This window comes from Diuraphis noxia, unplaced genomic scaffold, assembly GCF_037042655.1.
Source record: "Diuraphis noxia isolate RWA-SAM2 unplaced genomic scaffold, SU_Dnox_SAM2 contig0003, whole genome shotgun sequence".
NCBI lineage: Eukaryota > Metazoa > Arthropoda > Insecta > Hemiptera > Aphididae > Diuraphis > Diuraphis noxia.
The window spans coordinates 6,158,292-6,181,583 of record NW_028301713.1 but is presented as its reverse complement, the minus strand read 5'-3'; the positions used below and the strand labels follow the sequence as shown (position 1 = coordinate 6,181,583).

Sequence of the window (23,292 nt, the reverse complement as noted above, 5' to 3'; positions counted from 1 at the left end):
AACAAAAAAATTTAATAATTTTAAATTTTATCTAAAATTTAACAGAATTAAAGTGAATACATTTAATGGTACCTAGTTATATAATATAATATCTATGTTATAAAACACTTAACAAAACAAACAATTAAGGTAATGGATTCACTTATTTCTTGTAACTTTCTCGTTTGTGTTTGTGTGTTTTTTTTTTTTTTTAAGCTCATATAGGCTTAATCCAATATAATATATTACCACCAAAATTATTATATTTTAAAAAAACAATAGCATTATATTGTTAGAAACATATTACTTATAAGGTATTGAACCTAAAATCGTGGTAAATATTATTTTAAGTTTCTCAGTAGGTATTGTTTTGAGTTTCAATAAAGAACAAGAAAGCAACGGGATATATTATATGCACATATATATATATATACGTTAAACTCCATGTCGATTTCAAAGTCAAGTCTTAAACCTCAATTTCGTCGAAGAATTTACACAATACAAATATTCCATGAATTGTTTTTTGTATATTTCAAGTGAATGTATTGAATAAAACAATACTTTAAAAGCTTTATAACAAAATCTAACGGAGCCCTGGAAATCAACCACAGTCCTAATGTTTATATTACCAAGGAAATTTCTATGGACACACTTTATAAGGAAACTTCGGTGATTGTATCTACGCTTAGAATACACTGTAACTTGGGTCCAAATCCACTAAGGTCTAGAAGGAAGAGGGAAAGTTTAGATACGTGATAAAATTTGTGTTTCCTCTCCCCCCCCCCCCCCCCCCCGACTTTATGTTGATTTGTGGCTGTTGGATGCGACCCATTACCCGGTGAGAAATTAGTTACCATCAACTCGACATGTAGTTTATTTGGATAATTTTAATTTATGATATACCCGCTGTACAATAGTTCCTGTATAACGTCAATATTTTATGCTAGAAATTGCGATAATTACGTCTAAACTCCATAAAATTTATCAGCTATAGTTATAAAACATGAAAACATGTTCAGAATTAAAATAAAAGCATTGCATTTTAAAATAAATATTAATGAAATTTTTATTTTGTCATGGGACAGAAATTCATAATCAAGCAAAATATATCATTATTTTTCTATATTAATTATTTTGTTTTTAAAGTTAACAGATCATACCTCATTTTAGCCACAAACGATTGCGTGAAGTAAACGTCCGCATCAACACCGATGTCTTCTTTGGCCAAGTTCAAATCCCAGTCACTGGTATACCGTATATATTTGCACGACAACGACCGGAAATCTGAAATTATAAATATTATTAATTCTTTATATTACAATACAATTTCAACGATTTTCATATTTTATCTACATTTTGTACCTATCTACCCGCGAGTGATCAATTATTTAATAATTGTGACAACTGTGATATTTATTTCATTATATTCATAGTAATTATTTGTGTTTGAGTAGTTACTAATAATTTATTTGACAGGTTAACCGCCATGATACTCATTGGGGTTTCTCAGTGGTCTACTTCCTGATGTCACAACGTTGTTTGTTAGGTTCACATAATACAGTTTAACAACATCGATAAAAATAAACTAATAGTGATATTTTCAAACTAATGATCAAACCTACTGAAAGTGCAACACTGTACATTTCAAATCTGACGATAAATTAACACTTATTATTGATACACTAAACGAGATCTCGCTGAAAATCGATTTCAGTGACACAACAAATTGAGTTTCAAAAGCAAATTTGAGTAACTTGAAATACGGTTGACCTGTTTTGACAAGAACCAAAGTTTTTAGTACCTAACGTTAACCTTAAAATGTATACATAATAGTATAATGCATATATGATTTGTCAACGCGTTCGCTAATTTTATTAAAGTTCCTAAATAAATAATTAAGCTAGGAGTCTATAGTATGGAAATCATTAAAGTTAAGTGCCTAGTCAAAAGACGCCATATTTCACAACTATCAGTGTTTTTGTGATGATTCAATAGAGCTACTGTTATTTATTTTTTATAAGACGCCAACTTAAAAGGAAGACACTTACAGACATTTGTTTAGCTAAAGAATACTGTATACACACAAAACAAAACAGAATTACAAACATTTCTAAAATTTCAAACATCCATTTAATCAAGATAATCAACAATACTTAATTTTGTGTATAGTAGGTAGTTAAAAATCGGATACACATCTACAATATATCTCACCCCGTTTGGATTCCGATAATGTCTATATAGCATTAATAAATTAATTCAATTATATAAATTTCGTTGAGCTGGCCTTTATTAATTGCAGCATGTTCCACTTATACACTTATAGGGTTTATTTTTATTACCCTTTTATATTAATAATAACAAAGATGTGCGTGAAATTATTTCAATGGGCATAATATGCGATACGACTAGAATTTATTATATGACCTCCACCAATGTTTTGTTAGCACAGAATATTCGAACCTGAATTAAAACAATAAAAGTAGAATGTAAGCAAAGGAGCAAAAACAACCTTTCTACTGTATGTACACAACTATTATAAAAAGTATGATACACGATTTTCGACATCAAAAATACAATTTTCTCGTCTGTTCATATTTAATATAATATTATATTTCCAACTGTATGAAGCAACGATGGGAAATATTGCATGCGATATTAATTCAAGTCTCATAGTATTTTTAAATCAATAATATTATTATAAGTATATCATGTCACATTAATAGGTTTCATATTTGTTTTTATTTTATGAAACAGGCATCTAAAATTAAAATTAGGATAAGTCGTCTTTTAGGTATATTTTTTATTTGTTTTTTTACAATATCCTTCACACAAACAATATTATGTGTATTAATATTAAATATTATGATATTTACAATGCTAACTTTACAAGTACGTAATATAGGTACTTAAAACTTCAGATGAATTACAGACTTAAGAACAGGCCACTTGAGTGGTTATAGCATAGTTGTGTGCTAGGGGTATTTTTTATAATAAATTAAAAATGGAACTATCGTCGTTACACTCAAAAAACAATATTAAATAGATTTTGAATTGCCCATGATACCAACTCTATATGATTGATTATTATAAAATATTTTACTGCTACAAAATACCTAAAATAAAAGTTACGCCAAACTTTAAATTCATGATGGTATTTATTATGTGAAAAATATAAACTGCCATTAATAAGCTTTTTTATCTCAAGCTCTCATAAAATTTTATTCAAAGTAAAAATGTTATTTGTTCTAAACGGGGTTGGTAAATTGAGTCCCAAATGACCCTAACTCGGTAATCTGAGTCCCGGGGAAAAATAGGTAGTAGGTAAGTTGAGTCCCAGAAAAAATAAGGTAGTAGGTAATTTGAGTCCCACGGAAAAACGATTTACATGCATTTAAAATTTAAAAATATGCACTATACAATTTTTATTTGTGATTTGTAGACATTCATTGACTGCATGTACCTATATGATTTTGAATATAGTAACATGCATTTTAATTGAATTTTTATTAATTATATTATAATTATTTTTTATGCAATAAAAATGCATGTTGCTATTTTCAAAATCATATACATGCGGTCAATGAATGTCCAAAAATCACAAATAAAAATTTTATAGTGTACATTTTTAAATTTTAAATGCATATAAATCATTTTTCCCTGGGACTCAAATTACCTACTGCCTTATTTTTCCGGGACTCAACTTACCTACTACCTATTTTTCCCCGGGACTCAATTTACCGCTTTCAAAATGTACCAAACTTATCTCGGACTCAATTTAACTAGCCCCGTTCTAAAACTAAACGTGTCTATTAAAAAAACATTAGCAGCACCTGTACTTCGATAATTCTAACATTTTCGTAAAACCAATATTACAATATGTTAATAAATTATTTTAATTTTGACACGATCAAAGACTATGTCGGATTATAGCACTTACGAATTTTATTTTTAATCATCTTATTTTAAAATAATTTCAAGACACAATTCATCACATTGTTTTACGAGAAACAGTGGATCAGATTTAATTTGATTTAATCTACATTGGATTTAGTTACATAAGGTAAACCAAATCACATGTAACAATACGGTGTAATGAGTAAAATATCACCGGTGTTGTTTTATTCTGTTCTTTAACGATTTTCATTTCCAATTTGAAACGAAAAGAAAATATGATTTCGATTTTTTTGTCAACGTCATAGTTGATCTTAAACCATAAACAAACTAACGACTGAGCAGACCTGACAAGTTAAGATTATTTGTCAAAGCTTAAGCTGAATCGAAGAGTAAACAACCAAAACAAATTGACCATCAATACTGGATTTATATATTTCAGAATTATTACATTAATATTTAATCAAATACAAACACAATTACTATGACTGTTACTCAATATTTAATACAAGGTACAATATTGATTCATTCACTTTTTTAAAAAATATTATTTTATGACTTTTTCAATATTAAACAATTTCAACATCTTTGATAGACTTCTATTATTGAATAGTTTAATAGATTATGGAATTGCATTGACATGAAAAGTTAGTTTTGAGATAAAAAGAAAAAAAGAAATATTAATAGTAAATAATAATTAATTTGTTCCCATATTTTAATAGGCGTTTTTGTTTCAATACAAACAAATTAATTCATTCATTTCTATGGATGTTTGAAGATAATAAATATGAATTTAACAAAAAAAATAAATTGCGAGATTAATTACTATTCATTTTTCTTGTGATTTTCAGTAGGTAGTCCCAAATGTATATCATCAAAATATTGGGCTAGATACATACTTAAACACATAATATTACCTATATAAATAATTTTTAATTTATTCAACAGCTACTTTAAAAATGACTAATATATTTTTAATGAATTTTGGGACCAAGTTTAGGTGGCCTATTTCTGTTTATTCATAACAAATGCTAATTGAGCATTTTCCACCTTGGCTTAGCGTTTTTGAATTTTTCAATGTTTTATTTTTCGTATGGATATTAATATTTATTATTACTTTATTGAATTGCAATAATACAAATTTAAAAACTATGGAGACTTTCTCTAGATCATGATAGAACAGTAAAAATAAAAATTATGAAGAAGATAACAAATCAATTTTGTATTACATAGGGACAATAATTAAAGTTTGAAATATTAGATTATTGTTAACAGCTAGGTATACTGGTTAAATATAATTATTTTTAAATGCATAAACAAATAATAATTTAAATATTTTAATGATATAGAAAGCCCAAGACAAACATTTTTAGATTTAAAAATATATCGCTATTAATCACTTGTTCTCGTATAAATTCAACATAACAGTCTTATGTTTTTACTTATAATAGTATACCTACATCGTGTACATAATTTGAATGGAGTATAGTTTAATATTATAATTTTTTATTTAATTTTCAAATAATAACTATTTACGTAGAATAAATAAACAAAATAAAATGATATAATACCCAAATAATTATCAAAAAATAATAATAATAATATATCGTGAAGTATTAGGTAGACTTTACATAAATAATATCTAGCAAAACTAAACATAAAATATAAATCGTTATTGTGTACAAAACAGTTTAATAGGCACTAAGTAAATATTTCAATTTTTATCTAAGCAAATAAAAAGAAAAATAGCGAACTGTTGCAATTTCGAGTTCGGAGTACCGAGTTCGTTTTTAATATTTTTACCCAACAGACCGTATTACCTTAATACTGTCTGTTAACACATTATTCTTTATGAGGATATCATCAAATATTATAATACATACATTTGAAAATATTACTTATGTATATATTTTACAAAAATTAAGTCGTTGAAGTATTGAGTCGATTAAAAAGTAAACACATAATAATAATATAATTGAACATTAAAAACGATTGGAAATTATTTTTATTTCTTTCATGCAAACGCATTATACAAGTGATTTAAATATATTTTAATATTATTTTAATAATAAACAGTTTTATTTGATATTCATAGATCGATTGAATAAGCCGTCAAAGAGATTTTTATGGACTTAAAATGTAACTCATCAGTCATCTGTAACTTTTAAAAACTTAAAATTGGTTTCAACCATTAGAGATGCGCATTTTAATTTAATTCATGTGCAATAAGTGCCTTTTAAAATAAAATCTCGAATTATAACTTTTTGCCTGACTCGTTATTCTGCCTTAGTTGAATAAATGATAATCATAATTTATAATATTTCAATCATACAGTATAAAATATTTTCTTCCTGATTATACAAATTATTTATTTGTGAATTTAAAATTATTTTGTTTTCGAAGAATTAATGTCACCTAAAAATAAATATTTAAAATTATAACTGATGAAACGAGTTTTTTTGCAAAAAATAAATTTGTTTTAATTCAACAAATTAATATGCATTTTGTATAAACTTTGATGCGCCACGAATTAACAATTTTTATTTGGTTTACTGAATTAAAATAATCCTTTTTTAAAGTGCCATGTATTATAGTGAAGAGTATTTTATTCAATTAATATTAAAGTCATCGTATTTTATGAAAGTTTTAATTAAGGGTGAATAATCTTGTCTGTCAAAATATAACCCGAGAAATTCTATAGCTTCGGAGTCATATACATATTTTTATTTTTTTATTGTATTATAATTTCAATTTACATGAATTGCAAGCACCAAGAATGGGCTCGGTTTAATTGTCGTATAATCTATGGATAGTATAAAATAAATGTAGTGAAAATTCATACTTTAAAGTTTTATTTTGTTCTATTTTATAATCTTATGAAGAAATAATTTAGAATTCACTAAATGAGAATATCTTCTTTTTTTTACAAAGGATAAATGTATATAAGTATATAATTCGACACACCCGGAATAGTGTACTATTACATCAATAAAACACAGAAAGATATTTATCGTTATTCGTTTGTCATAAATTATAGAATTGGTGTTGTCAAACGGTATATTATTATTATCAAACTGACCGGTAAAATGTATTTTTGTATGAAAAATGTGTCGTTCGTTAAGTATAAAAAAAAAGTATCAATCTATTGTCCAAAAAAGTCCAACAAAAGTCAGTCTTCTTCGGATTTAATCCTACCCTTATTCGCCCCTTTTCCAAATCATTTGTTCTAACAACAACACTGGTACAGTTGCGTATTGCACAGTACCAACAACGTGACATAAGAAGTTTGCGTTCTCTAGCTGAACGCCAATTCTGTCGAATTATTCTCGATACCACCTTTTTTTTTCCAGTTTCCCTTCCGTTTTGTCCAACTTAATCTTTTTCACCAATCCGCAAGATTTCGAAGCCCAAAAACAAATTGTCTGTCCCTTTGGAATTCCAAAGAATTTATTATCAGGGTGATACCAAACAATTGTTCTATAAAACAAAGAGTTCGGTAGAACCGTATAAGAATCACGATTTTCATATCATATTATAATATCTTAACAGAACGGCCTACTTATATTTTTAATATATATATTGATTGTACCGATATATTATTTTCGTAGGCCTAAATTCAAAATAATTAAACAATTATCTATATCATAATTTAATATACATTCACGTTTGGATTATTTACGTAGTTTTATCTTTAGCGTATACTATACAATATAAATATACATCAGGTGTGATCAACATGAATTCGTCCACTGGCCACATGAATAAATACAATGATCTCAAAATGTTTATAAATACATTTTAAACATTTTTTTAATTTAATTTTAAGTAAGTAACCTATCATATTCAAAAAAAAAACACTGTTTCCAAAAATATTAATGTTAATTTAAATAATATAAACACTACTTCAAACTTAACTACTGATTAGGAAAAAAAATCTATGCCCAAGCAACCAATACTACCAATGAAAACAAAAACAATCAGTCTAACATCCCTTCCTCTGCTCACATGGATCATTTTATCCAAAAATTATGCTCCTTTCTTGATGATTTCAAAGCAACAATAATATATTCTCTTACCTCTCTTTTAACCAGTCATAAATAAACTTATAAGTAATGAATCATTACTAATGATAAATATATCTCAAAATATTAGTCCCCCGCTATCAATATTACTTTGGAATGCAAACGGTCTAATCCACCAAATAATTGAAATAAAAGCCTTCCTTTCACAAACAGATATAGATATTTTATTGATTAGCGAATCCCATCTAACAAATAATTCCTGCCGCAAAATTCCTGCTACACAACGTATCAATGCAATCAGGATGATGGTACTTCCCATGCAGGCCCAGCAATACTCTTAAAATCAAACATCAAACATACAATCCTTCCAACTTACCAAACAAATACCATACAAGCAACGAACATAGCCCTAAAACAAAATTAACCTTAATACATCACTTAAAACCCCGTCTGAAATCGAATCAACTGTTCTTACACTTACTTCTCTTATTCAAAAAGCATCCATCGACTAATCCACTAAAACCAGTGATATCCAAAACACTACTAAAGTCATACCTCAACACATCTCCCAATTAATTTGTGAAAAACGTTGAGCCCGCGCAAAATGGCAAAGAACCCACTTGCCTAATGACAAAAGAATTTACAATAATCTTATTACTTTTCTTAAGATTACATTGCGTAAATTCAACTCAAATAAATTTCACGATTATTGAAATTCTATTAAAAACGCTGATAACTCATTATGGAAAGCAACAAAAAATATCCTCAGAGAAAAAACCAAAATTGCTCCCATGCGTTACCCAGACAACTCACTAGCTATCTCTAATTTAGACAAGGCAAATTTATTTGCCACAGATCTTGAAAATAGATTCACGCCCCATCCAGATATCCAAAACAGAGATCACGTGTGGCACGTAGAATCCCTATTCAACCAAACACTTCCTATGTCTGAAATTCTACACATAATCAAAAAACTTCACAATAACAAAGAACCAGGCCATGACCTTATTACCAATTGTATAATAAAAAACTTACCTAAAAAATCCATAATATTCCTCACGTTTATCTTCAACTCGTTCCTTCGACTATCTTATATTCCACCTTCATGGAAGCATTCAATCATTATACTAATCCACAAGCCAGGTAAACCTGAAAATCTACCCTCTTCTTTTCGTCCAATTAGCCTATTGCCGTCATTCTCAAAAATACTCGAGAAAGTAATGACCTTATTACCAATTGTATAATAAAAAACTTACCTAAAAAATCCATAATATTCCTAACGTTTATCTTCAACTCGTTCCTTCGACTATCTTATATTCCACCTTCATGGAAGCATTCAATCATTATACTAATCCACAAGCCAGGTATACCTGAAAATCTTCCCTCTTCTTTCGTCCAATTAGCCTATTGCCATCATTCTCAAAAATACTCGAGAAATTAATACTGAAAAGAATCTACCCAATCATTAATGTTCAAAATACGATCCCAAACACTCAATTTGGATTTAGAAATAAACACTCAGCCCACCACCAAGTCCATAGAATTGTAGATAACATTGCTTCTTCTCTAGAAAGAAAATATTTCTGCTCGGCTGTATTTCTAGATGTTTCTCAGGCATTTTATCGAGTGTGGCACAAAGGACTTCTATACAAAACCCGATTTTTTCCCGCTCCTCTCTACCTCATTATTAACTCATATCTCTCTAATCGTACCTTCCAAGTGCGCTGTGACGATGTTTTCTGAAACTCATACTGCAAAAGCAGGTATACCCCAAGGTAGCATTCTTGCAACCACGCTCTATAATATTTACACATCTGATATTCCTCACTCTAACCTTACTAGCCTAGCTACTTTTACCGATGACACATGCATAACATCCTCTGATCCAGATATAAATAAGTTAACGGGGAACCTTCAATCCCATCTAAATGACTTAAAAAATTGGTTTAACCTATGGAGAATAAAAATAAATGAAAACAAATCATCACATTTACGCTTCGACCAAATAACAGCCCCTCGGTTACTCTCAACAACGAAACTATCCCTAGAGAAAGTTCAGTAAAATATCTAGGTATTCGTCTAGACCAAAAATTAACATGGGCCACTCACATCAAAACCAAAAGAAAATAAATGAAAATAAAACTACATAAACTTCGTCAACTCTCCGTTCTAAAATATTACTTAGTGACAAAACTCTTGTATACAAACAATTAATTCACCCTGCATTAACATACGGTATAGAAATCTGGGGCTCAAAGAAAAACTCAAACCTAAATCTTCTCCAATCGTTTCAGTCGAATAGTCTCCGTCTTCTGACAAATGCACCTTGGTATGTTAGTAATCATACAATCCATAAAGACCTGAACATTCCAACTCTTCACACCCTCGCTTCAACACACTATAAAAAATTTAATTCTAAAATCATCCAAACCCGCTAATTTCTAACCTCTCCTCTAAGACTCTCCTGGATAACCCTCCCCGTCGACTAAAACGAAATTGGCCTCGTGATTTACTTAGCTAAATAATAACAAAAAAAAAAACCAGTTTGAAGTAGTGTCAATGAACGCACCTTCAGTCATGCCTCCAAACCTAGTAAAAAATCTCATATTTACTAATTGTTTTATTTTATTAGAGATTGTAAATTTATTTATATTATAAAATAAAAAATTATATTGCGAAAAAAAATTAAATATTGTTTTTTAAGACTCGACTAGCAGACAATTATGACGTGAATGGCAAGTTGGCCACTGAAGTGGGGGAATCGATGAATAAACAAGAAAACAGACACATAAAAGAAGTTTACCGAAGTCATCAATCCATTACACCGAGCCAATGTAATTTAACCACCAAACGAATCAGGTTCGTAGCTAAGGGGAAGGTTTAGGAGTTCAACCCTCCCCCCTTTAACAAAGTAGAAGATGTAAAACGTCTAATATATACTACAATTTAAAATGTTTACTTTTTAAATTTATTTTTTTTAACTGAATAAATATTTAATATAATATTATAGTAAAATTATAGTAAAATTATAATATAGTGCCCATTAACTGCCCAAGGTGTATTGATAGTGCATTTTTATAATTGATAAGAGTTTAAATAATAAAACAAAATAAAGACAACTTAATTCCAATCATTGAATGCATTTTACTATGTAGTTACCAGGAAATTCCTTTAAGGGACAATATGAAAGAGGTATGGACTCTTCCCATAGAAAATTCCTAGCTAACGGTTAGGTTAGGTTAGGAAAAATAAAATAAAAATAACGGCCATGGAACGATTGGAAAATTAACTGAAAATCATAGCGGATGAGTACACTGAAGATTACACATACAAAGATAATCTTTCTATGGTCTATACCAAAATATTATTAAAATAGCATTAATACACAAAGATTATTATTAAGTATTGGTTTAATCACAAAGACGCAATAATACGTTTAATCGGACGATTAGATTTTTTTTACGGTTAGCTACTCGCGAAATATATTTATTTCGAATTCATTTTAAACGTTATAAAAAAATACGATTATTGCGGCGCGCGGCGAGGTAAAAAATAATCCAAAAATTTAATCCGATTTCTACCGGTCGAGGGATTACTTTTTACTATTTTTCTGCCGGTAAAAAATACAATTTTCTCATTTTCATGAACTTCCCGGCGGCAGTCTATCATACATATAGTTCTGTAATACGGTAAATCGAATAGAAACAACAATATATCCCTTCGCCTTTCCCGTTAGTATATATTTACACACTTCAGATAGACTTTGGTGGCCTGAAACAAATGCATTTTATGGTAAAAAAAAAAAGACCAGCACTCGGACAGATCATTATAATATACAATTGGGAATTACAAGAGTTTACGCGTGTACTATGTCGATGCAACGACCAACGGCGAAGTGGAGTGGCGATTGTTGGTCTGACTGTATGGGTGGGTAGAAAGGCGGGGGATAGTTCAACGTGCCATACTCATGGACCAGTGGCAGTGGTGGTTTGTTTGTTTTCAATTCGTTTGCGAGAATTTCTGCAGCAAGACGCGGGAATCGGATAATCTTAGTTTTTCCCCCATAATCGACATGTTTGCTAAACACGATCAAATACCATTCTGACAGTTGCGCCGCGTTTGTTTTCCATTTTACCTTTTTTTTTTCATTTTTTTTTCTCCGCCCCTTACAACAACAAACATGCAAAGAATAACGACACCTACCTATATATACAGCTATTAAATATTGACGAGGAAATAAGAAATCTCCGTATCTCGTACATAAACAATAAACATGATAATATATCAAATATAGATATTATAATATATAACAAGATATGCAATGCTATTCTTATGGTATTTATAGTTAAAATTTTTTTTTGAAAATTTATTTTTAAAAAAACATTCAAGTCTTGAATTTCGATGATATTTGGATATTAGTCTGCGTATATTTTGAGAGAATCTTTCACTACCATTTCATCACTTTAATCGTATCTACCTTTTATATAATAATATTAAGGTTATATTATAAGTTTAGGATATATTTTAAAGTCAATCTGTATAAATTATTTGTTATTGACAGTTTATAATTTTTTTTAATATTAATTATAATTATTAAATATTAGTTATGAAACATAAAATTATTATTATGATGTATGATAATTTCGAGTATTATTGAGTATTGACAATAATTTTACTGCTCTATTTTATATCGTTTACTGCCGAATTCCAACAATTTATATTTTTCTCAGATATTGTTTATTAAAAAAAAACTAAAATATCATAATATTAGTACCTACATTATTATTTTGGATCGTTATGGAATGAAACTTAATCTCATAGTATGTATGGAAATGAACAACTACAGTTAAATTCCTCACACAATATCATAGTATTATATTTATATGCACGGACTACAAAATAATATTTTGATAATGCATTCTGGGATAGGACGTGTACGTAAAACTTGATAATTATAATAGTAGTATGCAGTACTATACAAACAAAATTACTTTGAAATTAGTATTCATAATATGATTACTGCAGAGCACAAATGGTATCAAAACTATATTTAATGACGAACAAACACATCATTAATATCATCTTAAGACAATTTGACTAAGTTAATGTAAATTTAATCAAAATTGTAACCCGTATTAATGCAAATTGTAGGTAATATGAATAATGTCTAAAAAAAATAAATATTATATAAAAGTTATAAGATTTTGAAGCGATGAAAAAAAATATATTTAATTTAAACCATAATACGCCTACAATTTATTTACATTTTGACTTAATTACCAATAAAATAAAAGTAGTGATACATATATAGAGTAATGTAAAGAAGTAATGATGTAATGAAGAACTGACAAAAAATAATTATGCTCATTAAATGTATAACAAACATTTTTAATGTAATATGATAGGTAAATAATTTAAGAAATACTCTCATGTCAGAAAATTTTCAAAAATCATATTTTTAAAATATATTGCGTTTCGAATTAATTTAACTAAAAAAATATTGAATTTAAAAAAATTTTAAAATATAAGGTACTTAACTAAAATAAATCTCTTTACCATAAAAATTATTCTTATAATCAGATTTACAAATATTAGGCTATTATGAATTAATCCAAAAAATTATTTTATTTTTATATTCAGTACTAAAAAATACAAAAACAAAACAAAAAAATAATTATACATGTAGCGCTAGGATCTCCTCCTAATAAAATAAAAAAAATTCATTTAAACAAAAGTTATTCCAAAAGTCAGTTCTATCTGTTACACCTATTGTATATATAATATGGCTATTTATAAAGTAAAATATACAATAACACTATTTACACATATTTTTATTAAATTACTAATAAAAATTAAGAAGCCACACCATTCCCAATCCGGCCATGGCAGAAACCTACGAGTGCTCACTAGAAGTTCTGCCAAAATACACAAGTGTTCCAAAACCTACAATCCAAAAACTCAACAGTAACCTACCTAACCTACCTAACCAACCTACAGACTACAGCTAATGACCGCAGTTGCCAAAATTAAATTTAAAAAAAAAAAATTAAGAAAATAAATTTCTTTGTACTAAAAATGTATATAATTTTATTATATTATATGTATTAAAAGAATTTAATTTAATTATTTTGTTCATATTTATTTATAATAATATAATATATAGTGAATAAAACATATTTTTTTCTCCCCAAGAACAATTCAGCAAAGTAGGTTTAAAATAACTATGGTATAAAAACAATTTCGATTTACTGGAAAAATTACTTACGTAAAATGTATTACACCTATTTTATTATTCTTACGTTACAGAAAGAATCAGTTTTTGTTCACTCTATTGTGTAAATATTTTATTACATGCACTTGAAAAACATTTTTACGCTGCCGAGAAAAAAAATTGTTAATGCTTTTATTTCTAAAATATTAAGTAAAATTATGTACTACGTCAATATATAAATAGGATAAGTATACTAATGGTTGAAATTTGTCGAAGCAAGTTAAAGATCAACAATGAAAAAAAAAAATTAATTTACATGAATATTACAGCACAAAACTAGAAAGCAATTTTAAATTAACAGTTTATATAAATTAAAATATCATTGAAATGTACACTTAATAATTTAATTAAATAACTCAACTGTCTGCTACAATAGCAAATATAAAATCTATAGATAATACAATTTTTAATAGAAACCATGGAATGTCTTTGGCCTTATAAAATGACCTTTAATAACCATCGTTAAAACCGTTTAACTTTTAGATATTATCTATACCTACTTTAATTAATCAATAGACAATTAAAATTAAAATTTTAAAGCTAGCATGGCAGATCAATTAAAATTGTGGACGAAATTATATCGCTGCTTAATATATCTATGCAAATTAATGTATCAAATTCAATTAGCTAATTATTACACCTATCAATTTCATTTTCAATTTGGCAGAAAAATTATGTTGTTTTTACTTCTGTATTGCATGGTACGTCGTTATAGAAACTATACATGTATCTTTTTACCGAATCCATTTCAAAGATTTCAAACAAAAGGAAATCATGAAACAAAATGTCAACTAATATCATGCTGATGGGTTCACTCAACTGGCGAACATGTAGATGTAGAACAGTACAAACACACACATAGAAAAAAAATCGCATTTGTTTTGGTAAAATATCTCAATATTGTGATTGAAAGAAAACATTTTTTTTTTTTTTTTTGAATAAAAAATATAAATGTGCGTGAAACTAATTGAAATTTAACACCAAAACTCGAAAGTATAATTTATTATAAATGACATGATGTATTAATTTAGTTTTCTAGTTATTTGTAAGTTAATGATATCAAATCGATAGCCACTTCAATATAAATAAAAACTTTTAAATAACAGCTTATTAATAAAACAGATAAACTGATTTTAAGTTTTAAATAAGTATGAATATTTATCTTACTTTTCATAACACTTGAAACAAAATGGCAATTATAAATTAACATAAAATTAAAGTTAATTTTAACTGTTAATAATATTATTCTTTGGAATAATTCCTTAAAAAATAACATTTTTATTAAATTCAAATTAACATGATGACGGTAGTAATTTAAAAACAATAAATGCTTTGAAATAATTTGTTTTGTTTTTTTTAATATAATAAAACAAATAAATTCACCAAAATACATTTCATCATAATATTAATATGTTATGTTAGATTATTTATGTATGTAGCCTTTCAGACTAACGTTTTAATCTATGATCTAAGAACTACTAAAATAACTTATATTTTCATTTGACTACCTATTATTAAAATTAATTCACATTCTTACCAGAAGGAAATATTCAATAAACGAATAAGTTAATGTAAAATATTTAATATGTACCAAATAAATATCTGATAAAATCACTCAACAAGCAAAAGTAATTTAGTACTATTCTAGTTTCTGAAATGTAGAGCAATAAGAATAAAAGTTTAATTCAATTTGCATTTCATTATAAAATAATATACGACAAACACTTAGATAGAATATAGCATACGTCTTGTAAGATAAAACTATTTGGTAGGTATTTAATGAATAATATAATGAATTCTGATCAACTTACATTAATAAATGACGATATTTTTCTGTCAATGATATTAAATAATTATTATTTATTTTTAATAGTCTAATAGACTCTAAAGTAAAGCCAATTATAGCCATTAGCATTTTATGTGTATGTGGGGCGAGGATTCGTCAAAAAAATCAGGGTGATCAACCATCTAGGGATTATGGACATCCAATTTTTAGTTTTTTGAGATCAAATTAATCAAATCGCCATACTGATAATCCAATACCAAAGATACAATTTACTCAAAAATTATATTCTATGGGACTGGCTATTTTTGATTATTTTTGATCAGATTTATCCATTACAATAAGAGTTAAATTCGAAAACTGGCCAGAAAGTGGAAATCGGAGCCGGGTCATATGAATAGAAAGGGGTCTGGGTATAACTAGATTTATAGCACCCTGAGCTATATTATGTACTACAATATATTTATTTAAATTAGCTATATTATACTCAAGGGCGTGCTTAGGGGTGGTTTTGGTTGGTGTTTCCAACCACCCCTATCTTGACTTTCTTATTTTTTAACTTTATTGTTTTATTTAAAAAAAACCTACTATATTCTACAAAATTAAAAACATCTCCAAAACAGAATCTTGAGTTCTAATAGCAATAATATAAAATTAACACGTCCACGACGAATCGAGTGACTGTAAATAAATCTATCTAATTCTACCTAAATCATCACTCTTAACGAAAACAGCTGAAATAAATATTGATTTTATCCCCTAAGTTTCATTTTGTTTTTGTTAAATTGTTATATTAGTTTAATATATTTGTATTCCACATATCATTATTTATTTGTAATGTAAAAGTTCTTTACATTGTTTTACGGTAATTGATTTTATTCCATGTTCTGAAACGATATTGCAGTTGAATTACAACTATCGTAAGGTACTTTAAATAACGCTTAATGTTTAACTAGGTATCTGAGCACTTATAGTCCAATAATTAAAATTAAAGTATTTATATATAATATTATACATATTATATTACCTACATATATTAGCGGTTTTTTCTGATCACAATATAGTTGGTTAGTTATTATTCCATAACATAAAACATCAACAATAATTATTAATTATTTTACAACGAAAACGATTATTTAAAAAAATCGCTCAACTATATTTTCTTCTTAATGAATTCATTAAATCGCCGTCACTATGAGGATTTTCCGAGTATAAATGCTTTGACGGATATCATTGCAATACTACACACGCTTACATTTGAGGTTTATTAATGGTCATATTATTAAACACAGGGATTTACGAAATAATATATCGGATTATGTACCTACAACGTTTATATGACATGGCGCTGATGAAAACCACCATTTAATATGATTGTAATGAATTATTACGACTATTTCTTCGCGACAGAGACGCATTATACATACTCGAAATCGAACAATACAATTATATGATGATAATAATAATAATGATAATAAATTATACAAAGTATACCTATGCTCATTTTGTGTCCATATATGTATATAATATATATATATTCCTATTATTATTTATTATATAGATATACTATTACTATAACATGATGTATCATTGTAAAACACTACACAAATAAACTTGTTATTACTCAATTTTTTTTTTTAATTCACTAAAGTCGTATAACAAAACAAAAAAAAATCATTCGTAAACAACAATTTCAAACTAATAATCAAAGTGCCAATGCTTGTAGTAATAAAAATAAAACAATACATTTGATTTGACAAATAAAATAAAAATTACTCTTGCGGATGAACCGAGTTATGAAATTTAGAAATCGTAATGGAATACGCGACAACACGACCTAATCATAAAATAAAATTATAATTATAATAGTGGTACGCTTTGCATAATATTGTTACCGTTAATATTTATATGTATCTGAATATTTGAGTTCCTGCAATACCACTACAACTCGGTGAAAAATTAATCCATATCACACTTCATATTATACTCGGTCAGATATTTATTTTCTTCAATATAAGCGACATCCCAAGACATTTAAGATGATTTTTTTTCCGAGAATCCATATTGTGTATTACTTGGGTGCAGTTATGAAAGTTGAGTTTTCCCCGCACGTCCGACATTCATCTCTCCAACATTATATACTTGTAATCCATTTGTAAATACCTATACGTTTCGGTCTCGTGGTCTTTAACCATAATGTACTTCATACTCGATATGTAGGGGAAAGGTGGGTAAAATGGGGTAGTCAGGTAAAACAGGGTATAGGTGTTATAATTGGTCATACTGAAATCGATTGATGATAACTAAATCATAAATTATCATTACAAGGCTTATCAAAACATGTGATGTTAAAATATTCATTCTAAATCAAATATTCTTATCACAAAAAAAAAAAAATTAAACTTTTAGCGTGTAGTGTAGAAACTATTTCACTGTCAGTGATTCACGTTTTTATGGTCTCCTTTCGGATATTAGTAACAGTTAATTATTATTATTAATTTAGTACCTTATAAGCTTTGTTTTTAAAAAAACTCCAAGTAAACAGTCAAATCTAAATTTTCTTAGATAATATTTTATGTGACTTGTTAGTTTTGTTTAAAATGGGGTACCCAAAAGATGGTTAAAATGGGGTATCCCATTTTTAACTACTTTATTTTAAACTTGGTTTTCATAACTCTTAAGGCAGTCATTTTTTTTTATGTATGATGTGTTTACTAATTAAAACTAAATAAAAGAATATAATGAAAAGAAATATTAATTTTAAGGACATTTTAATTATTAAAAAAAACTATTAAATGACTACACAATTTAATTACATAGGTAGATGTTTAGTGTACATATTAAAGAAAGTTCTTTGGTTTAGAAAAGTTCATAAAGTTCAAAAGTTTAAAGGGGTGAAGGCTATTTTCCCCTATGGTCCCCATTTTACCCACAATTCCCCTATTATAAATCACGTTAAGACGATGTTAGAAATACGCGTTTATCGGTGACATATATATTGTATAGAAATAACTTAGTAATCATCTATATATTCTATATAATACAGATGTGCGTTCACTACATATCAAAAATCACTCGAAATACTGCTTTTATTTTATTTTTTCTATTAAATAATATTTGATTAAATATAATCGTATCCGAATTGAGAACTCAAAAGGGAGACAGAAACGAACGAGACAATTTTCTTAAAATAGTGATGGATGAAGAAGAAGATAAGAGACTGCAGAATAAAATGGTCGCCGGTTGTACTGTGTATACGTAAGTATGTACCTATATATGTGTGTGGGTGTGGGTATGAGTGAGTGACGGATTTGTCTGTGTTCGTTTTGACAGCGACTGATACGGCTGAGAAGATTAGCGGGTCTGGTTTTCATTTAAGTCTGTTTAATGAGACACCAGGGAGGAAAAGGGGCTCTTGGCTAGGCAGTGGATTTCCTAGGGCGGTTCCGAGCGTTATGCTTTTCATTAAAACCTCGGTGCGAAAATAAAAGCTTCCGGCCCGAAGAGGATTAGGCTTTCACATAAACAACGGCGACACACGAAAAATTACTTGACCTCGGGGTGACCGAAAATATTACATTTATCAATGTTCTGCAGAGACGGGACCTCCATTCAGCTGTTGCTGCAGTTGTCAACCACAAAAATGCCCGGTACGCATAAAATATAATTTATTGTATTATATATGTACATTCAATAACGAGAATAATCTAAAAAATACTTTAAATGTTGAAGAAATTATTTTAAAAAATATCACTTTTTCAGAACTATTGTATTTATTAAAATATAAACCATCTATTGTACCTACGTTTTATATTCGTATTATAATAAACAGTCACATAATAAAGATGGTGAAACCCGTGTATGTAATTATATCGTCTATTTCAATAAGTTGGTTATAAAAATTATTTGAAAACTACCAAGTTAAACCAAGTTTTTATAAATACGTAAAGGAATAAATTATAATAGGAATTGAACAATCAATAAGTTTATAATAATATGAAAAAAACATATACAGAAAATAAAATAATTTTTATCATTTCTCGTTTCAGTCGTGTCGGTGATAGACATAAATCAAATTTTGATGTGAATATTATCTATTGATAATTTTACTCAAAACTCATTAACGGCAATGTATAACATATAATAAACGTACCAAGGGAACTTTAAATATTATAATTTAGCAAAATTTATTACAAAACCATAGTTTTACAAAAGTTATAATCCAGTTAATTAATTTCATCTTTAAGAAACCTTATGAAAGCAATAATTACATACTATATAATTGTGTTCTTTACAACAAAATGTTTACCCTATTATTTATGAGATTCATTCTGTCATTTAAGTTTTAATTTTTATAATTGAGTTTAACAAATACGTCATGTACATGGTATATGTCATATTATGTATATTGATTAAATAATAAAAGCAAATGTTTTGGTATATTTAAATTAATTTCAGAGGTTATTATATCAAAGATATTGTTCTTTCAAAATGTTTAACATAGTGTACCATCGTAACATAGTAATTATTAATAATGTGGTGAATCACAACTTAATCAAATATTTTTCCATGAGTGTAAATGGTTAATACGCTGAAACCTGATTGAAGCTCATTTTATTATTATTATATGTTAATGAATTTTGAATACACTACAATAAGCGACTTTTAAACGATTTTAAGTCATATTAATAAATGTCATTAATTATGATTATTATATTTTTTTGATACGTTTTACTTAATTTTTTTCATAGTTAGCGTATTACGGTTGTATTGTTTTCAAGAAAAAGTTACAAAGCGATAAACTGTCAAAGTCTTGATGTTTTTGTAATTGATTTATTATCTCAATAATCGCTTAAATGTACTAATATTCTAAATACATATACAAGATGATTTTTTAAGCATGCTCGCCCCATTTTTATGCTTAAATTATGATAAAAATATCGTCTTTAACTACACTTAAAAATTCCAAAAATCAGAATTTGAATATATGCATAATTTAAGCATAAAAATGGGGCGAGCATGCTTAAAAAATCACCCTGTAGATGTCTGAAATTTACCGATATTTAGATTATATAATAACACTATTATTTGAGAACCAGTTGAATGTATCTAAAAACTATTTTTTTTTTAAACAATAACATCGGTAATATTTTATGAAACAATATTTTAAGATTTAACTTTATATTGTCGAGTTACCGTGTGTTTTCATGGGTGTTTTATTTTGATTGTCAATTTTATCTACAATAGTTATCAGGCACTTCGCCAAGGGGGGGCCTTAGGGGGCCTGGCCCCCTTGATTTTTATTTTTAAATATTATGGTGTGTAATATAATTGCCCCAAGCCGGTAATAATATAGTAAAGTTAACGATCGTATAACAAAAATTAAATTCCGAAATTTTATAAATATTCGTCAATAATATAAGATAGACAATAAGACGTCAATTAATAAATTGAAATCTAGGAATGCCAAATACGGGTATCGAACGCACATTTGATAAACACAACTACAGACAATACTATAATATATAACAGTGGACCAATACGGTAATCGTATAATAAAATAAACATACCTAACAAAATGATATGTCCCAATATAATATTATTATCTATCGAGTTAGAGACTTAGCACTAAGCAGCGAACCATAGAAATAGACGACTTGTCCTAATATAGTTTTTTAAGATGTATATTGTAATACAGACAATACATTGTGAAATGTAGTATTATTTTTTATAGATATTGTCTGACAAGGAGAGGAGTGGTATTGGGTACAAAAAACAGAAAGTGGCCAAAAAATATTGGCCCCCTTTAGAAAAATGTCTAGTTACGTGCCTGATAGTTATACTACAATTAGTTGTACGGATAAGTACAGTTTTATATAATACTTATTGTCTGCTCAGTAATTCTATCGTTAGTTATTATATGTCTATAATATATTATGTTAATTACATGTGTAGTGAAACTTTATAGGTACTTGCGATTGTCAAGAGAATGTTGCATAATGTAGAGAAATTTAATAAAATATCAACAAACTTCTATGGAAGTTCTTAAATACAAAATGTTATCAAGCAGATATTGTCAAAGTCTAAACGTCGAATGCAACTTAACAAATATATAGGTACGTAGTCAAGTGTTAAATATTGTAAGCTAATTAAAACATTGTTCATACTTTCTGAAATTCTAAACTATACCTAATGGTAGGTATTTGAATATTACTCATGTCGTATCGTACCTACTTAATAGTTAATACAATTTAACATAACGTACCTAGTATACTACCTAATATATTACCTACCATTTTTAAGTGTAATCGCCTAAAATATTTTACTTCATTTTGATTAAAACTGTATTATAGTCAATATAAATTATATATATATATATATATATATATAAGAATAATATGTAGCATTTTTATTTTTGAGTGTTATAATAAATAACTTTTTTTGACAAATTTTAATAAACATAAATATATGAATAAATGTTTTTGATATTGTACCACTTATATTTTTTCCTATTTGCAATTATATACCTACATTATATGATAATAAGTCCAATAAAATATTATTAAGTCTCTAAATATGTGTCCACTAACCCAATCACACCACACATTTTTGTGTATTGAAATATTTTGGCCTATGGTAGCAATTATCTTAAATCCAATTTATTAGTATGCAGACGAGAGCGAATGTAACACAACATACCTATATAGGTATTTGGAAACGTTTAGAGAAATATTATGACATGTCGCGGGTTCGGAATCTAAAAAATATGTTAGCTCGTACGTGGCTTTTATACGTGAAGTCGCACTCAATTTATAACTTTTCACCTCCTACGTACATATAATAATATAAAGTAAGATATTTACGTTACGTTTCAACGCTATACGAATAATATAATTATACCTCGTAATACGGCCAATCCGATTATTGCAGTATTAGACTGAAAGGGCGTTTGGAATATTGAATTAATTTCTTCATGGCCCTGCAGTGACGGAAAGGGTTATCCTGCACTTCAGCGTTTATTTTGTTTACTTTGATGTACACCCGTTCCGCAAATTATGCGTTACGCAACTATAATATGTGTTTCTTATTATTGTATTTGCTCAAGTTTTCACCCGCAATATACCTACACACACGTAAACGCACGAGCCTTACAAACGTTTACACAGAATTTAATGCACAAATGCACACATTCACTAGCTGCAGTTTGACGCAGTTAGAACCCCCCCCCCCTCTCGTCATCGTCGTCATTGATGATTCGCCGCGTACTTTTCCACACACGCGAGGACCAAACGACGAAACACCGCGTCGTTTAATCCGAGTGAATGAGTGATTATAATTAATAATTA

The 23,292-nt window shown here is 27.8% G+C and overlaps 1 protein-coding gene across 1 annotated transcript in view; it reads right to left on the bottom strand.

Annotated features, from left to right (window-relative positions):
• The window catches only part of LOC107168336 (uncharacterized), a 268,417-nt gene that overhangs the window by 116,762 nt on the left and 128,363 nt on the right, over nucleotides 1-23,292 (bottom strand). Inside the window, exon 3 of the mRNA XM_089221847.1 lies at nucleotides 1,140-1,263. Within this exon, the coding sequence (XP_089077973.1) occupies nucleotides 1,140-1,263 (124 nt within the window). The remainder of the gene's footprint in view (nucleotides 1-1,139; nucleotides 1,264-23,292) is intronic.